The sequence below is a fragment of the Salmo salar genome, chromosome ssa12 (assembly GCF_905237065.1).
Source record: "Salmo salar chromosome ssa12, Ssal_v3.1, whole genome shotgun sequence".
Taxonomy (NCBI): domain Eukaryota; kingdom Metazoa; phylum Chordata; class Actinopteri; order Salmoniformes; family Salmonidae; genus Salmo; species Salmo salar.
In genome coordinates, this window is record NC_059453.1 from 67,281,251 (window position 1) to 67,301,659 (window position 20,409).

Consider the following 20,409-nt stretch of genomic DNA (forward strand, 5'->3'; position numbering starts at 1 on the left):
GCCTGAACAGAGGATGTTTTATGTATGAACCAGTTGCCAGGGGACACATAGCAGCAGGGCTAGTGAAAAAGTTTATCTCTGATCTTAACAATGTTGAGTCCTTACATTGCAACAAGGAATACAGATTTCAGTAATAGCATTGGCACATTGTGGTGATTTTAAATTGAGTGACCCAAGCAGGGCCGGAGTTATGGGCGGGCCTTAGAGGGCCTGGCCCACCCTACCGTATCTCCTTGTCCGTCCAAATAAAGTACTGAAATATTGATCATTTATTTGACAGAGACAAACAATCTGATGCTGTCTGGACCAAAAGATTATGGCATGTCATACTACTTCTGGCCAGACAGCATCAGATTCTGTACATAGGCTACATACAGCAGAGAGGAAGAGGCGAAGCGAGAGGGCTCACTCTCGCCAAAATATGTCCAGTATAAGCCCAATGCGTTTCTATCGAATAATATGCCGGCCGAAGCTTGTCGCCTGCCTTCCCGCCTTTGAGACAAAGACTTCAATTTTTAGAGCGGAGACATGAGTATCTTATCATTATATAATGATCTCTGGTTTCAGCCTCTTGCGTTTTGGAAAAGAAAGTGGCGGGTGCACAGTGCACTTTTAGGATACTGGATTTCGCCAAAATTATACAACTACTCCTGTCTAAATAAAATCATTAAAATAATTCACCAGGGAACATGACTTAGCCACAGTCGATCATTAGTTTCTTTTTTAAAATAGCTGTGTATTATTTTAAAGCACAAGTGTGTTTGGGAAGCCCTCCATCTGTGTAGTGCGCGTGGCAATAGGTCTAGCAAATTGAGTTGCGGCTGTCAGTGAAAAGCGTCTAAAATATGTGTGAATATTATGTGGCTTGAGTATAATTTTTAAATGTTGCATCAAGAAGAAAGGTAGAGGGGTGTGGCAAAAATATAGCGCGTCCATTTGGCAATGTCTGATTGTCTTAACTTACCATATACACCACTCATTTTTTTCTTCGCCTCATACAAGTCAAGGAAGAATTAAGAAAATGTACCGTTTTTTTTTTTACATCCATTGCGAATGATAGTTCCTCAGTATTTGGAAAATCGAAATATCATGATTGATTATCCCATATATCCAGTGGAAACGTCAGAAGCTCACTGGTGCAGGAACCTCTGACATGCTGAGCACACCGCTCGCGTCGGGTGGGCGAGCGTTGCAAAAATAAATGTGCACATACATGTTATTCAATAATTGCACCCACATGTCAACGATCATCTGCGTAGCCAAGCGCTAAAATAGAACTTGGTTCTATTTGTGACTCTTGACCCTCTGCAAGTCCTGCCTCTCACATCTCCTCAATGGTTTTTAGAAACATATACCCACATGGGTGATTGAAAGATGAACTGAGGTCCACACTCCAGTCCAGTTGGTGGTGGTAATGCACCTTAAAGTTGGTTGCCTACCGCTATATAAAGTCCAAAGAAGAAGAAGCCTGAAGGAGGAGCATATACTAGGAACAAACTCGGTTGACCCTTTTATATGTGGAGTAACTGTCAGAGTAGAGGACCTTGCATTTAAGGTAAAATAACAAACCAAGGTTTATATCCCAGGACAAATTAGCTAGCAACAGCAAGCTAGCTAGCTAAATTGCCATAAATGTTACATACTTTTTGACCTGTCCCCAAGTTGGTTCAGAGTTCGTTTTGATATTTCAACCTGATTGCGTCTGGTGTGGGTGGACAAAATCAACATGTGCAGGAGCGGTCTGGTGTTTATTTTTTATTTAACTCTGCAAGTCAGTTAAGAACAAATTCTTATTTACAATGAAGGCCTACCCCAGCCAAACCCGGACGACGCTGGGCCAGTCCCTATGGGACTCCCAATCACAGCCGGATGTGATACAGCCTGGATTCGAACCAGGGACTGTAATTCCTCTTGCACTGAGATGCAGTGTCTTAGACTGCTGCGCCATTCTGGAACATTGTAAGGCGGGAACATTGTAAGGCAATGCGCGGGCGAGCAGCTCCACTCAGACTGCCAACCAGAAAAAATATGAGCGGGTGCAGAGAAGCACGAGGCTGAACTTCACTCAACTTTCTACAATATTCTCCTTTAGTTACACTATCAACGTTTTGCTCTAATGTGGGAATTGTGATCGAATCAATGCAATATTAGCCACTTTCAACGTAATATACCAAAACAAAACGAACTATGCAAGATTTAGTATGCAAAACGAACTGTGCGAGAGATTTTCTTGTAGGCATTGGAGTAGGATTCTATTGCATTGACAGGCACCCCTCAGGTCCATACTTTACACAGACCGGTGCGCCATAACCAATCAGAGCTGCAGTAGGCCTATATGCAAATAGCCATTGCCATATTTGGATCTGTGCCATTCCCTTTGAACTGGGCTGTTTAGGCTACAGTATGATCGGTCGCCAGTAGATGCTCTTGAGATCAAAGTGAGAGCTGCATGTAGCCACGATTGCACACATTTGTTCATATTCTTTGCTAGTTAGTGAGTTATTAGCCCAGTTATAGTTAATTTCTAGTCAACAATGGGGGGGGTGGTTGCTTCCAACAAGAGCACAAAATGTGTGCATTTCTCGCCATCTGGGAAAAGCAATCAGATAAAGAGCCTTTTAATGTCGCAAAAGCGATGTGTTGTATTTTGAGAAAGTCTTGAATAAGCTAAGTAGCCAATAGGCAGAGCGTAGCATAATTTGTCTGATTCTCTGTAATAATTGTATGGGAATAATAAATGTTATTTTGCAAAGTGGTTTCTTTCATCAAACAACATTTTCAGTCACCTCCTTGTCTGAAGGACAAATGGATAAACAGGTTGGCAAGCCCTGCATCAGGGGCGAAAATCTGATATCAACTTTGGGGGGGACAATTACATGACATTTTCTCAAGAGCAATTCCTGAGGGGGACACCAAAAGTAGTGCTGTAACACATAGCCTACATTGTAATATGGTAAATGTATATTGAGGAACCAAAGAAATAAGGTGTTTGCCGTACTCCTAACTACCGGTACCCAAAACTACACAACTACTCACAACAGCAATACCATTGCCTTTAACAAATCTTAGTTCAGTCACCAGTTTAAGTTGAGAGTGGTGGTATCCATGGCATTTTCCAATTATGTTCCTATTTTACAAGTAAAAAAATGGAGAACCTTTCATAATGTTGCCAAACAAAGACTCAACAAACTTACCTGAGACTCCCTGTCTCTGCCAGTCTGTCCCTGCATATCTGTCCCCAACTCTGCTGTCTGTGTGCCATCTGTTGCCTAATCTGCCTAATGACATCATTGTGAAACATTTCCATTAGAATTTCATTTCTTTCTTATGAACATTTTATCAACTAGTCTTTGAGATATTAGGCTACTAGGGTTCTTACTTTGCGTTTTGGTGTACTGAAAAATACTCTGATGTCCGTCTTTTATTTTTCTGCCATTTTTCTACCTGGCTGGCTACACACACAGTGTGTAGGTTATTTACAGTAGGAGATGGGCTTCTATCATCTTATCTTTTATCATTCTATTTGGGCTTCGATCTAAAAGGTAGCTAGCAAATGTGAAACGGATTAAAATGACAAGAGTTGACAGCTGTATGAGTTCACCATTTACACAACATATGCTGCAACCTTTTGTAATTTTAATAGTTTGTTTCATATTGGCTGGCTTCCAACAATAGCTGAATTTGCAAAGCTAGCAAGCACCAATTCAGTTTCAGTGGTGTTTGCTATAATCTTTGCTACCCGGGTTAAATAAAATAAATAAATAAAAGTTCCCTTGCGACAATTTAGCTTTTGCAACGAGACCATTAAATATATTTAAGACAATGGTAGAAGAGAGTGTAGTTCTGTTCAGTTTGGACTTCAGTTTATCGCTAACCTTATCACAGGGACTTTGAAGCACTAACTTACAGTAGATACACCCCTCTGTTACCTTGCCAGTGGATCAAACCATTGTGAGGAAAAGGGTGGGGGGGGGGGGGGGTCGCAATGTTTTGAAACTTAAAAACGCGCTATTAAGTGTCTATAATCAGCACAATTGCTTTCATTGCGTATTATTAATATTATTTAAATTACATAGTTATGTTTCAGTGATATATTGGGGGGGGACAAATCATATTTTTCCCAGGATGGGGGGGTCGTGTCCCCCCCGCGATTTCCGCCCCTGCCCTGCATGTTTTAGTTTTTTTCAAAAATCTCATGGCTGCTACACATTGACTGCTACTGTAGGCTGACGATAGAACAGCTATTTCAGCTATGTTAAAATGTTATGGGATGCATTTTTCTCCATAGTTTTTGATGGTTGGCCACTCTGGTAGGCCTACATTATGGTCACATAGCCACAGTAGCCTACTTGGCCACTGTTAAAACTAACTTAAAAGCATGTACAGCCTCAATGTTCACAATAAACACATGCCCGAAGTTGCACATAACTTTCACAGATTATGTGCAACTCAGCAGACATGAAATTTGCTCAGTGCCCAAAATAATTAGAGGGAACATTGCTCTGAGGGCCCAGAATAGGCTAGTTGATACAATGTTGCAAGTTCGCTAGCAACAGCTCCAGGCAAGACCAAGTGATGATTTGATACAATGTTGCACTTCACTGGGAATAGCTCAAGTCAAGACAAACAGAAAGGCAGGCAGAAAGGCAGAGTAGAGCGATAGAGATACATGTGATTGAAAGAACCAGAATTTTCATCAGGGTATTTTCTACTGTTTTTATTTGTCAGCTTTAGGGCTATGTATTTGACTTAGTTGACAATGGAAGTTAAAGGCCTACGGCTGCATCTGAGTTGTATGCTCTCATTTATGTAGCTGCCAATGGTTCCAAGTGCATCAGTGTGTCCATAGGGCAAAGGTTAGTGCTCTCGCCATAGTTGAATTTTAACTTTTAGATTTGTATCATTTTACTTCAGATTTTTATGATTAACCATGTGACAAAGATTTTGAGAAACGAAAACGTTATTATTGAAATGAAACTTTTCCACAAAAAAATGTGCATATAAAAATAATAACTGACATGCAGATCAGTATAAATGGAAGGATAAATTGTAAGCTTCCCTAAACTTGAAACTCACAAGCTGCCTATTGTTTTTAGGCTACTGTTACAGGCATAAAAAAAAAATGTAAACGGCCTAGCACGTGCACACATAGGAAGTCCCGTGAAAATGTTTTCCCCCCTGTTGGAAATCAAAGGCCCATCCAAATGATTCGTTCCGGTGCCGGGTGTGTGGCTTAAGCTTTCTTATTGAGCATCGCTCAGTATATGCTCAAACGGAACATTACACTACATTTTAGCGATACTTACTGTGGAAAAATAGGCAGACGCTGGGAGAGTGAAGCTGAATCCATTGATGTTAAAGGTAATCTCAGGCATGTTACTGCATCTCACGATACTCTGTAAAGTAGTAAAGAAATGTATCCTAAATATTTTCTGAAATTCACTGAGCCACTTATTAGTACCATAAATGAGTTGTTCCGTTATTATACATATGAAAAACATAACACTGTGTTCGTTTATAAGATTGAGATCCAGTGAAACCCGCCTGTATGCTCCCTGGGAGGCCCGATGATCTCAGTGGTGCCAGAGTCAACTATAGCTTGGCAGCCAGCTACACACACCACAGTATTCCCATTGTACTGCAACAGACAGGCACATTTATTTACTAGGCAAGTCAGTTAAGAACAAATTCTTATTTACAATGACAGCCTAGGAACACTGGGTTAATTGCTTTGTGCAGGGACAGAACGACAGATTGTTATTTTGTCAGCTTTGGGATTCGATCCACCAACCTTTCAGTTACTGGCCTAACGCTCTAACCACTAAGCTACCTGCCACCTTAAGACAAATAACATCACTATTCTATAGAGTCATCAACAACAAAAGTACACATAACACCAATGACTGCTCATGAGTTTGAACTTGGTTGGTGTCTTCTGTGGGACAATGATAATCTTTTATTCTGTTACACATAAACTAATTCATTAGCCGTCCACAATATTACCTGTCTACTTTATACTGCCAGTAGCCAGTAGGTTGAGAGATGGGAATCCATTGGATGCTTCCTTTGAAGTAGGAGGGCTCGGTTCCTCCCAGGATTAACAAACTGCCATCTACAACCCTGTCCTCCAGTGAAATCTCACTTGGTCAGTTAGATGGAGAACAGGTCTTGGGGGATCTTGCCATGTTTCCAAATGTTGCCAAATACAGGAGTGCCTCCCTTAATTGACAGCTGCTTGGGGAAGGCCAGACCCATAATCCCATCCCATGGTAATGTCTGCATGAGTGTCCCCCACCAGACTCCGGCCAAAGATATGGTGTCACTGATCTGGGGGAGAAAGCAGTCACACACATCCACTCAAAATGCTGTTGGTGACATTTAAGAATGAGAACTACAAGCCTCTCTCAACAGCATAAATTGAGGGGATTGAATGTGATGTGGCTGTATTTGTTACCGAGAAGCCGGTGTTTGGAGGATATATTGGCACGGGTGTTCATTGAGGGCAAATATATCCTCCAAACACCGGCTTCTCGGGCATTATCACTTTTATACAACCGGTTACCATATTCAAATAATTATTTACATATTTTCATTAAAAACGCTATTTTGATAAATTTATTAATACAATTTCTTCCTTCCACAAGATATAACCCCGACACAAATCTTGTGTTGGGCCCCAAACCGGCTGGTCTTTCGTTCAATTGGTTCGGTTGCCAGAGAAGCAACCCAGTCCTTCAGTCTTTTTGTTCTGTATTTACGGACGCGACCCAGTCGTTCGTTCTAAATGTTCCTCTGCCATACTGGCTGGCAACATTCTTATCCCTTGCTTGCTAGCCAACTACGGCTAACTTACAGTCACATCAAACAGTGCAGACAGAATGACAGCAAAGTAGCTGCATTTGCGTTTGTTTAAGCTGTTTTCTAGTGACATTTATTTGGATACATCCATAACAATGAGCTAATGATGCGCGATTTCGCCTGGCGTAGAAAACGTGCTCTAGTCAGGACACCTATTCAGAGGAGCTAGCCAACAACACAGCTAACACAATCACTTCAAACTGAAGCTGGAAAGACAGCAAACTAGCTGCACTTCGTTTCGTTTGAGCTGTTTTCTATTGATAGTTCTTTGTATATACCCATAAAAAAATAATGATTCATGATTTCGACTGGCTGAGACAAGCTGCCTGTCTGTCTGTCTCATCCCGACACGTTCATTACTATGCGACATCTGGAGATCGAATTTGAATGTTGAAACAAAGTTGTCTGTCTCTCTGACATTTGCAAGGTTTATACAAATCTCTGCTGTTGAAAACGAAATGTTAGTCTAAAAGAAATGTGAGATAATGTCTAAATGCAATTTATAGTGGAGGTCAGGTAGCCAGTTTATAATAGCAATAAGGCATCTCGGGGCTTTGTGGTATATGGCCAATATACCATTGCCAAGGGCTATTCTTACCACGACGCAACACGGAGTGCCTGGGAAAATGCCTATTTACTCTGTTCTGACTGCACAATCCACTCTCATCAGCCCAGCCATGCTATTTATGCAGTAACAATGAAATGCTTTGTCATACCCGTGGATTACGGTCTGATATACAACGGCTGTCACCACCCAGTTTATAATTAAGCAGTAATGCCAGAGGTGTGGTATATGGCCAATATAACACGGCTAAGGGGTGTTCTTATGCACGACGCATAGCAGAGTGTCTGGATACAGCCCTTAGCCGTGGTAAAGTGGCCATATATCACAAACCTCCAAGGTGCCTTATTGCTATTATAAACTGGTTACCAACGTAATTAGAGCATTAAAAATATATGTTTTGTCAAACCGTGGTATACGGTCTGATATACCATGGCTGTCGGCATTCAGGGCTCGAACCACCCAGTTTATAATGTTACATTACCAATGTGAAAGAAAGTAAATAGATATTTATGTTTCTCACTATTATGGTGTCATATCCCACATCCCCTGTCATTTAACCAGTGACATATTGGATGGAGAAAGTCTCTGAGGTGGGCTGCAAGTTTCCTGCTTTGGGAGAAAAGTAGAAAGAGTAGACATGCTTTAAAGGGGTAGACAACTACATTCAGTCACGGGCTGATTTGTGTCAGAGCAGATGGTCGGGGCCAGGAAATAAATATAATCATTTGTACACTGCAAATTGACCACCACTGTGCCACAAAAAGTATTCCCACAAATAAAAAATATATTTAACAGATTTCCTAAATGAAACAAATTGTTATCTGAATTCCTGGTGTTTTGTATTTTACCTAAAAATAAAATCCTAAAAATAAGGGCCCAAACACTTGAGGTCCCCACAAAAAAAAATCACTCAGGGTGGTTTTGGCCAGCAGGCCGCTTGTTGCCGACCCCGGATTTAAAGGAACATTTTTAACAAATACATAATATCTTATTTAGAGGTTACAGTTCCACAACAAGGTATTATTTCATTGTATCACTGTTGTGCATCTCTATCATTCTGTACATACTCACTGCAAGCCTGGCTGCTGCTGCAGTGTAGAGGGCACCCACAGGTCAGCAGAGCCTGTGTCAAAGAGAACCTTGAACAACTGAGGGGGTGTACCGATGGCGATGACTCCATAGTATGTGGACTGTGTGAGACAGAGTCAAGGGAGAGAAATTCATATGAGGAATGTTTCAGCCCGACACTCAAGTTAGGCTGAGCAGTCACCAATGGAGACAGACTGGGCTTTAGGTAGGTGCACACACCTCATGGGCACCGTGGCATCCCCAGGCCTGGTGTTAAATTTGTCTATGGGGTTGTAGGGATACTTCCTATTATACTCTTCATACAGACCCTTGTCAACCAGAGCCTGCCTGGCTGGCTGACTTCCCCTTTAAATAGAGTAACCCTGGGCCACAAAGTGGACATCACTCGTTTAGCATCAGATAACACAACACTACGACCATCTACTGTGACTCAGAGAGGAACAGAGCTTTAAAACAGTCTGATACTGCAGTTAGAAAAAACTGTTTTCCTTTCAATTACATTTCAACATATTCAAAACCTACCCTCAAGTCTCTCTCAGCAACACAATACCCTACATAATTCAGAGATTATATACTTGAGAAGGCACTCAAAGGGCCATTAAGGCAAACAGCACAACAGCTGACTTCATCTCACCTGCTCAGTTACCTGGGAGTACAGTACACTGGACAGGGTATGAACAACCCTGGCCTTTTATACACCCTAGTGTTTGGACAGTGTTCATTATTCCCAGAATTTACCCCTCCTATACGTCTGCCATATCTAATGCAGTGATAAGAAACTACTTAACAACAATAAGAACAGAGTTCAATAGGTTAATATATCAGATAAACAGACTAGTTCACCTAACAATAAACAGACTAGTTCACCTGAAACCTTTCAAACAAAAATGTCTTATCCATGCCTCAAATGATCCAACAATTAGGAATAAAGAGGGTCTAAAAATAGAAGCAATAGTATAATTTCCATAGAATCTTTTTGACGTATGATCCTGCACCGAGACAGGGCAAACAAAGGTAGGAGCAGTGCTCACCCAGTGTTTTATGCCAGTGAGGAACACCTGCTCTTTCCATGACAGACTGACCAGGTGAATCCAAATGAAAGCTATGATCCCTTATTGTCACTTGTTAAATCAACTTCAATCAGTGTAGATGAAGGGGCAGAGATAGGTTAAAGAAGGATTTTCCAGCCTTGAGACATGGATTGTGTGTGCCATTCAGAGGGTGAATAGGCAAGACAAAATATTTAAGTCCCTTTGAACGAGGTATGGTAGTAGGTGCCAGGCGCACCGGTTTGAGTGTTTCAAGAACTGCAACGCTGCTGGGTTTTTCACTCTCAACAGTTTCCTGTGCGAATCAAGAATGGTCCACCATCCAAAGGACACCAAGCCAACATGACAACTGTGGGAAACTTCAGAGTCAAGATCGGCCTTTCGAGACCTTGTATAGTCCATGCCCCGGCGAATTGAGGCTGTTCTGAGGGCAAAAGAGGATGCAACTCAATATTAGGAAGGTGTTCCTAATGTTTTGTACACTCAGCGTGAATTATTTGAAGTGGCAAGTGTTTCTATTTGTGTACTGTTGTCAACTGCATGAGACTGACGAGCATACAATAAATCTACATCTGCACTAATGAAGTGCGTATACAGTACATGTAGGTCACACCTTGTTACAGGTTAATAATAAGTCACATAGATAAACTGGAACAGTACGTCATGACTCAGCATTTCCCACAAAGATGTCTGTAAAATGGGGCTGTTGACTTTTCAGAACGTGAGCATGTAACACATGAGTGTGTACGATTGGTTTTAGTTTAATGGCTTCAATTACCCATATTATTTATGAATGGCCATTTGATACAAAGAATAGTGACTTTAATGACTGCAAATAAAGGTCTGAGCGTACTTTTTGCATACTTGAGTCTGATGGGAATTGTTCAATTGTTTGCGTCTCACCAATTTGATTCAATTATCACTAGATTAGAGTGTTTTTAAACAAGATAATGTCAGTAATAACGTTTCCGATTTCCCATGCGTCTGAATAAGATCTAAGTGACGAAGGTAATTGTCTAACTTCTTTAGACAACTCTGCCCTCTAAAGGACAAAGTCAGACATCATCATAATTTACACTGTCTTATAATTTCGTAAAATTGTATTTAATGCCAACAGGTTGTAACATTGTAAAACTGTAATAACGTTAGATCATTCAACCTCATCTTCAAATGTACAAAATAAAAGAGAACACACTAATAAAAAACAACAGCCATGTTTAAAATAAGACTCTTTATTAAAAAAATCATTCTACAAATTGTTTTAATTGAAACGTAATGTGGTATGTACAAATTTTAATTAGCTCAAATAGTAAATAGTGACTCTGGCTAAATGCACATTAAATGGCAGCATTAGAAAATGTACTCACCAACGTGTGGATCCCTTGTCAGATGAATTCCTTGTTTAATACTGTATCAACCAGATGTTTGTTAATTAGATAAAACATTAAGGTAAAACTGTTTTCAGGTTGTATGACTCTTCCAGAGCAGAAAGTTTAATGGAGCAAGCTTCTTTATTTCCTCCTTTTCTGAATGTTGCTCTTGTGAAACTCAAACGTGATTAATCCCTGTTCACTTCTTTCATGAGGAACACAAAAGGAGGTCATAATACAGTAGTATGGGGTTAATGTGTATTTACTACAGTGCATGATGTAGTACCTGCTGCAAACGGTTTCCTGGAGGATTAATCGATGAGCTGAGGACTGAAACCGGGCCACATCCTTAACACAAAGACAAGACTGGCCAGAGAAACAACAAACACATGTGGCACATTAAAACATGTCATACAAAAATCGAAATCCCCTGAAATTCTACTGGACAAAATTAACAACTTAATATCACATAAGGATATGTTCTAAATAAACCAAAGCCTTCAGTATGAAACAAATTAACTAAGCGTTATAATTTAGTAGAAAAAAGCTGATTGAATCTTCTAGAATCGTATTGTGAATGGTAAAAAGACCGCATTGACTGTTCAAAGCCCCCTGGGACTAGTGATGTCTAAGAGAAAGTCACTACTTACCGCTTCATAACGCAAAGGCAGCGTTATCTACTGTGAAATAAGTCATTCATCAAAACCCATTCAATATCATCAGTGAAGAAGGCGCTGCATGATCTGACAACATAACACAACTACTGATGATCAATACTCATGGCATATTTATACATCTATCCTTTCTGCTATTCTCAACAGGAGGTGGGGGCACGAGTCCGCTGCTGTTCTTCCATTTGTGTCTAATCTATCAAATGCAACTGTGAGATTATTTCACGTGTCCCTGTCATTTTATGCAGTTGTACAAGCAGTATTGATCATATCAGGCATACTACCAGGTCTTCAGGCACCTGTTATCAGATATTTCCATCACAGAGATTTCTGTTAAACTGAATGTTATGCTCATGCTGCAGACATAAAAGGCTGATATTTTCAAGAGCGTGTCACTCCCCCACTCATTATAAACAGGGAACACACTATCCTACCCATTCATATCATTAAACAAAATGGATCCTGTCTCCCCTGATAATGTGCAGTTCTAATTTTAACTCTAACATTTGTTCTCTACCAGTTGTTCTTCCTGCATGCTGTTACATAGCGCATCTGAATATTTTACAATTTTTAAAACAATATAGCCAGAGGATATTATTAGATTTGTGTATGATTTTAGGAATAGTCCTGACCTAGCTATTTATCTATCACTCCCCAGTTACACTTGACAGAGTAAAATGTCATACTCAATTTAACTTACTGGTATGTGACACACACATGAGAGGGACTTCTATTGGTTAAGCAATATTTTTAATCTAAATTTGCCTGTGACAAAACAGCATGCAGGGAGAAAAAACTATTTACAACGCACTGTTAATGAATTGTATAACAGACCTATGGACATTTTGAAAGTGAAACAAAATGATCATGGAGCAATACACTTCTATAAATTGTAACCAGTGCTATTATACTGATGGCATTGCTTTAAGGAGATGTCTATGCACGTTTATGTGCAATATATACAAGTGTATGGTATTACATTTATTATGAACCAGGTATCATTAATGAACGGCTTATCTGCTTGCCTCATATATAGAATGCATCTAAGTACACAATACCAGATTAAGTGATTTTCAGGTGTTCATAACAAGGGATCAGACTGTTTTTTGTTTATACGTACCAAAGTATGTCGTTCAGGCTGGCAGCAATCTTTACCTGAGCAGGGACAGGTGTCTGTGGGGGGAAGGGAGGTGCCTACTCCTGTCATAGACAGGCAGAGCTCAAAACCTCTGAGAAGCCTTGTGTTGCCGTCCAGGGTGTGGCACACACAGTGGGTTTCTCGCAAGGCAGGATTTGCATTTCCTACCAAAGTTTACATACCAAATCCGCAACTATGCTAGTCAGGCCTGGAATCCTGGCACTAAGCCGACTGTTAACTGGGCAGTGCCTCCTGTGGATTCTGGATCCCTGATGGCAGCCCAATGACGGTCTCTTCATTTTGATTTCATATTCACTTAGAATAAACATTAGAACTAAATCAATTCAAATCATCGATCCCTGCACAGGGCGGGAGGTTCCTTTCACTGGGAGTGGCACATGGTGGTTTGTGGAAAGCCTGGGTGCCGAGTCACTTTCATCCCATGGTGGGGTACCAATGTAAACTGACCCTAACACAGTAAAATATTATTCCTGCAGGCTTCAACGCAGGGAGAGCAAAGCAACTGGCAAATACACAAATAATTAAAACTATGGCTCCTTGTTAAGCTGGAACAGATCTTGAGGCATTACCCTCCTAGCTCTGCAGGGTTGTTTTCGTCAGTAGAGTTGAGTGGACAGGACAGGCACTCCAGCTGTGTGTTGTTGGCCAAAGTGACACACAGCAGGAGGTGTGGTGTGCAGAGCAGTGGAACACCCGGGACAACTGGATCAGTGGCCCAAGGTGATGACAACAGCGCCACCATCAGAGCAGCAGCCAGCAAGAGGTGAGCCTCTCTCCAGCCCCCGTTGTAACAGCTCACTGGAAAACAGCTTCATCACCTACGGCTATGAGGACCAGAGATGACACAGGAGTAGGGCCCCACTCCCACTTCAACGGGACACTAGGGCCATCTCAGCAAAGTAATGATGGCCAGGTAAAAGGTGTGGGGGGGTGGGGCAAATTTGGGCATTAACAGCTGGAACATCAGCAACTCTTCAAAAAACGGTGTCAACAATGATGGTGAGCAATGATGTCAACACAAAGATTTGAGCTCTTTCCCTTGCTCTCAACACTTTTCTTTTTCCTTTCTGGTCTGAAAAGGTGCTCCCATTTTTCACACAGGCAGGGCCAGGGTTTTTAAGTGCAAAAGACAATTCCTTCGCAACACAACAGAAAAGGTCACAAAAGTCGTCTTCCAAGGCAGAAACATTTGTTTTCCCACGAAAGAGAACATTTATTGATACCGAAACAAAATCTATGAAGTGCAAGCTGCACTTTGTGTTTTTTGACAACTACGTCTTAGGCGCATGTGCAATTGCGGTTTCCATTTTTTCTCCAAAAATCAGGTGGACACAGCACAAAGCATTTTTTCCATTTAAAACACGGGAAATGGCATCACAAAGCATTAACACAACGAGCAGTAAATTCTGAGGAAATGCACAAAGGGCCACTGTGCAAAGGACCCTTGCCCCTGTGCATTCTGGAGTATTTTTGCGTATGGTGTTTTCCAGTGTCCAACGGTGGTATGGTGGTGTTATCCACTCTGGTATTCCTTGCTCAAATCTGAAGTGTCCATAACATACATACAGTAATAATTTTATACAAGAAATGTCACTTAAAATACATTTTTAAATAAAACGATGTTTTTTTTAATAAAAATGCCAATATACTTTGAATTCTAAGTAGAAGCAGAAGGCTATGGCATTAACAACACTACTGGTGAGTTCCCCAAGTATAAAGTTGGCAATTAATGTAAAAGCCAAATTGAAAATCAACAATTACGTAAATTAACTTCCACTAGTATTTGGAAAGATTTTGATACATATGCTTAATGCCAGTCAACAAACCTTATCCTTAGTTTAACTCTAAACAGAATTTAAGTACACTGTTGAACTAAACCAATTGTAAAAATCTATATATGTTTTAGGGACATACATACTCTTGGTCCTTGAGAGCAAATAGAAAGGTATCCTGTTTGAAAAGTGAGTCATACATTTGACATAACTGATTGAACTCATTGGAGAAATTCCATTTAGATAAACTACGTTCCTTCTCACCTTGTTGACTCACTTTTGTGGAACTGAAAAGACTATTTGAAATGGCTCTGTCTAGCTTTCTGGAAGGCTAGGCAGTCTAAATGGTTTCTAGACAGTTCTCTCAGAACCAAAAGGGGAAGTCATCAAGGGACACATATTACTGCCATGGGGGGCCATCATCATTTGGTTTAGAAGCTTTATTTCTCTCTTTACTATGTATAGTAAAAGACTTAAACTTAACTAAGCCATTTAACTGTGGGGATGATTGTTGGAAATAACATTACTCACAATATAAAAACCAGGATAACATCCTGACCTCAAGGACCTCAGTGGCACAGGAAAATAGTGGTAGTTCTTATTTAGTCAAAAATAATACCCTCTATGGAATTTGTGTGGCATCATCTCTATTGAATGAACCCAAGGATCATAGACCTGTTGACAATCAAAACCATTCTGGATTTACACTAATAGATTCAATATTTGGATATTGCCTAACTAATAGGCACTTTTAAACTAGACCACTCAAAAGAAACTTATGAGCCTTGTTTTTTGTTTTTTTACTATTAGTCTATATAGTCAACAGGGCAATGCAACACTTGTAAAACAAACTCTGATATCCTAGATTCTCTTATAATGTATCACACAAAATAATTGTTTCCAACATTGAAAATTCAAACTTAACTGTGAGTGCTATTGGTGCCAAGCAAAGATACACTGACAACAGTCGGTGATACAGTAGGTGAAAATGTGAGCACTTTGGCGATTAGAAATAACAAAAATCGTCCCAATTATGGATCAAATAAGTAAGACCTTATCAAACAGCAATGTTTAATTTGAAAATATTCCAGGTAGTTTTATGTAAATAACTGAATTTCAAAACCTTTCATGCCCCTTTACATTGGCTGCTTGATAGAGACTGGTATATTCCTATTGATCAACAAAAGCAGACGCCAATTTTACTAATAAATTATTGATAACGCAACGGAAACCTGTATCGTCTTACAGCTACACACCTTCACAGGGCTCCTAAAATATGGCATGGCTTATCTATTACCAGTCTGACTAAGTGTAAGAAATTCAAATGAGGAGATAACTAAGTGTAGTTCAGTTTTTTTTCAGGTCTCAGATTAATTTTACATGCTTTTATGTTCTACTGCAATGAATAGCAAACAAGACTTGACACCAGATAAATGATTGTTTGCAAATACAATGGATGTCAGATTTTTTCCAAATAAAAAGGCAATAACCAATGTAGTTGTGATTCACAAAAATGCATAAATTACTCTACAGATGAATGATTTACAGATTAGTTGCGCAAATAGAGAAAGGTGAGTCTACTTTGACTTAACCATTTTCAATTAAATGTATCCACTTCTTGCGATTTAAATTGTTCACATTAAAAGTAGACCACCAATAGAATGTAATGCAGGCTACATGCTAATGCATGCTGAGTTGACAACTTAAAATATCTGAAAGGCTTGTTATTTTTGATTACCAAATGACTCTTAGTATAGCATTGTGTTCTGCCAAGAAGTTCTACTTGTAGCAAGACAGAAAGCTATCAACCCCACCCTGTTCCCTGTTTCAATGACAGCTAAATCCCGTAACACATTGTGGGTGTTAATGTGCTACCAATGCATCACACATGAACGATTCTCATTTTATGAGGCTCCTCGGACAATGACCATCACCAGGTAGTCCTCTTCGGTTTTGGCAAGGGCTTTAGCTGAGGCATCCATGAACTGCTGGGAAAAATCACAGGGCGGGAAAGCGTGAAGAACTCCTGCGCCGTCCTTGTCACGGGTGCCACCCACAGGCAGGCTGATGACGCCGGCTGCTTGCTTCTGCTTCAGGTAGGAGACCAGGTTCTTTAGAGGCCTCTCGGTGGAGCTTCCCACATCCTGGGGCCCCTCCTCACAGCTCCCGGGCACAGCCAAGAGGACAGAATAGCCGCTGGGGCCTGCAGTCTTGATGCGACGGGACACCTCATCCAGCTTGGGCTGGTCCAGACGCAGGCGCTGGGTGATTTTTAGCTGGGACACCTGGCCACCAGTGGAGCTCTCCACCAGTAGTCTGGCTGCCACAGCTAAGTCCCCCTCTAGCAGGTGCATGGAGATGGGGAAGCTGCTGTTCTTCAGCAGGAGCACGCCCTGCCAGGCCTGACACAGCTTCTGCCCCCCAGCCCCCTGCTTAGACTGCAGGCTGGACATGGAAGAGGAGGGGTGATCAGAGCGGTCCTCCCTCTTTACAGGGCTTGTGCATGAGTCACTGGCTTTGCGTTTTCGGTCCCGTTCTGGTAAGGCTGGGCTGACTGTCCGCAGCCGCTTGTCCCCAGGGCCACGGCCTAGGCTGCCCCGCTGCTCTCTGACGGGAGAGGGTCTATTGGAGCGTGGAGGGCTGTAGCGCCCCCCGTCCCGGCTGCTGCCACCAGGGCTGTGCTCCAGAGAGGTGCCGTGACGACGACGCCCATGTTCACTGCTGTTTGGTGAGCGGTCCGGGCGACGCCCATCCTCTAAAAGGCGCCGTTTTCGGGCCTGGTCTCTGCTCTGCAGCTCCCGTTCCAGAGACCAGGGTTCACGTGAACGCCTCTCCAGGTGCTCCACGGGTTCAAAAGATGTCCCTCGCACCCTCTCGCAGACTGTTGGGCCAGCCCAGTCTGCATTGTACAGTTCCCTTTCCCTGAAGCGGAGTGGGGGTGGAGGGCTCCTCTCTCTGATTCTGATGGCCTCGAGGGTGGGCCGGTGGATGAACGAGTCTGCCACTAGGTCAAAGTGAGGCGGCAGAGGGAGAGGCTGCAGGTACTGTTGCTGGTAGCGGAGCTCTGTGTCAGCAAAGTCCACCCTAAGTCTCCTCTCAGGACCACCCAGAGGAAAGCCACGCATGTGGGAGCAGGCGGCCTGGGCAGCGTCCAGGCTCTCATACTGGATGTAGGCCCACGTGTCCCCCTTCCTGTAGTCTATAGTCCTGATGGTGCCGAAGCGGTCAAACTCCCTAGCCAGAGCAGCAAGGGGGACCCAGGGGCCAAGACCCCCCACCCACAGCCTGGTTGTGGGTGTTGCTTTGCCATAGCCAATTTTAATAGGGTTGTGACACACCACTTTTCCTGACATGGTGATCTTAGCACGGTGAGCCATGTCCAGGTTCTCGAACTTTAGGAATCCATAGGTGCTGTTCTGTCCGCGAGCGGATGTCCGCTTGATGTCCACCTCTGTGATCAACCCAAACCTGTCAAACACCCTCCTCAAGTCATTCTCTGTCACTGAGACATCAAGGTTGCCAAGAAACAACGTCCTGTTGGCCCGCTGATCATCTTCAGGGGAGAGGAGGTCCTCCTCACAGAAAGCTGCACAGTCAGGGATGAAGGGTGGCCGGGCCCTGGCTTCATAGATAGAAAATTCCCTCTCTCTTTCCAGTTCTCTAGGGAGGGAGGGAGGGGGGAGGCGGCCCAAAGCTAGCTGCTGCAGTCGGAAATCTCTATATCCTAGCCCCGTTGGTGAAAGGGGTCTTTGGACATGCAAATGTCTGTGTCCTGCAACTCCTGCATATGGATCTTTTTCGATGGGGGAGCGGCTCCTCCTCCGGTTCATGTACACCGCGTCAATTTTTAGAGGGCGGTCATAGAGTACCAATTTGCCGCGTGCGTGCTTGGCCGCCTTGGCATCGTCGGGCCTTCTGAAATTCACAAATGCCACCCTTTCGTCGTTAACTCGGCTTATTTTGACACTCACGTCCCCAAATTTCTTAAATTCGTGAAATAATCCATCTTCAATGTCTTCGTCGCTCAACTGAGAGCCCAGTTCGCTAATTTTTAGAGTCTTGTACTCACTTTCGTTACTCGGAAGAGGCCGCGGTTCCCCACGAGAATTGGTCCTTGTCGTGGGGTCCAGAGCAATGCTAATGTGTAGCTTGCTACTCGAACCAGTTGTATTAGCATATCCATGGCTACTCCCAGTTCGATTTGACACATGTCCGTCAAAATCTCGACAGTCTCTCTTTTCAGATGGTAAACTCCGTTTTACCGAACCACCACTTTTGACAGAACTATTCCCGTTGCTGCCTGCCGTCGAGAGTGTTCCCATTTTCTTACTTGTTGGGTGGCTTCCTCCCCGATCTCGAATATCGTCCAGAATCCGCGAGCGCTTTTTAACGGGCGACCGCTCCTTGCCTTTCATTTTTAGTAGACTGCAGTTAGCGTCTTGAAAGCGATATATTCTAATCTTACTACACACTGTTTTTGTCTCTAACTTAAGTAAGTAAAATGTGATTTAAATTCAACTCGTAGGCGAAAGGTCCGCCATGTTGAAGAGCAGCATTAAAAGTCCCGCCCAGCTTTGGTGCTTGGTGGAATACGGCTCGCGTAGAGAAGAACGATTGGTTCCACACATGTCACTCAACACAGTATGGGTGCGGTTCTGGGCCTAAAATACAGTGAGGAAGGTCAGTAACCTCTAATATCTTAGGCTTTATGTATGAGACACATAAATGTTAATATTATAGTAGGCCTATCCTTTTTGGATCAGAGGGAAATGCAACAAGCTAAAAATAAGATTGCGCCATAGAAACTCCAACACATTTTTGTATTGTTTAGTGAAGATTTAGAAAATTAGGCTGAAAATGTAGGCTAAGGCATATGGTAGGAAATAAGAAAAAAATGTGTGCTTTAAAAATAGAAACTGATAAGATTAATAAAAGTAGTAACAAAACATTACAATGAGACTCAGCCTATAGATTGTTTTATGTCTACATAGTGATCTGCTCTATACTGATGTAAATTCTTTGAGAGAGTGTGAGAGAGACACATCATGTACAATATCAATCAAAGTCATGAAAGAGATGGGGGAGAGTGAGGTGGAACTGGTTAGTGGTAGAGGAGTTGATTAATGAGGCCTGCATCGACTGACAGGGACTGACACATTTATTTCTGGGGCCTACTTAGGTAGAACCTCTCTGGTTATGTCCCAAATCCTCTATATATTGAACTATTTTTAACCAGGGGCAATAGAGCTCTGGTCAAAAGTAGTGCACTATGTGGGAATAGGGTGCTATTTGGGACACAATCTCTCTGTCTGTACGGCTGCAGCCAAAGTCACTGGCACCAGTACTGGTGCACTGCCAGAGAGACATCGGAGGAGTGATGAGGAGCAGCTGGTGGAGAAGAGGAAACCTATTCATAACTGTCATTTGCCCTCATTACAGCCAGACAGATGCCTCAATTACAGCAACAGTTGAACCAGGAGGATAGGGTAAGCACCATAGCTACAGTACAGGCCTTTGGAGATACAGTATCTACCCCCTTTCATTAATTTGTGCAAATTTGTAAACTTTAAGTTTATTATTGTTAAATGTCTGATTCGCATACAAATACAATTGCATTACTCCTTTTGCCATGAGCAACCTGTTGCCAGGTGGATGTGAGAAGCACAATAACCACTAGGGGGCAGACGGGTTCCTCTGATAAAGTGCTATGGACACTGAGGGCATAGGCCTCCTTCTAATTTCTTTCTCACTTCCTGTGACACACCTCAAGGTCCAATGAAGGACCAACATACACAGGCTAAACCAGGTTACCATCCAACCTTTTTTTATCCAAGTAAAGTGCATGCCACGGGAAGTAGGGATGTCTTTGTGTCGAT

General features: G+C 42.2%; 1 protein-coding gene across 1 annotated transcript; it reads right to left on the reverse strand.

Annotated features, from left to right (window-relative positions):
- Positions 1-10,777: 10,777 nt before the first annotated feature.
- Positions 10,778-19,105, reverse strand: LOC106565663 (RNA-binding protein 15-like). The gene is made up of 2 exons (XM_014133006.2): positions 11,218-19,105; positions 10,778-10,969 (listed from the first exon to the last, which is right to left on the reverse strand). The coding sequence occupies exon 1, from the start codon at positions 18,946-18,948 to the stop codon at positions 16,438-16,440; it is 2,511 nt and encodes an 836-aa protein (XP_013988481.1). The 5' UTR covers positions 18,949-19,105; the 3' UTR covers positions 10,778-10,969; positions 11,218-16,437.
- Positions 19,106-20,409: the final 1,304 nt, after the last annotated feature.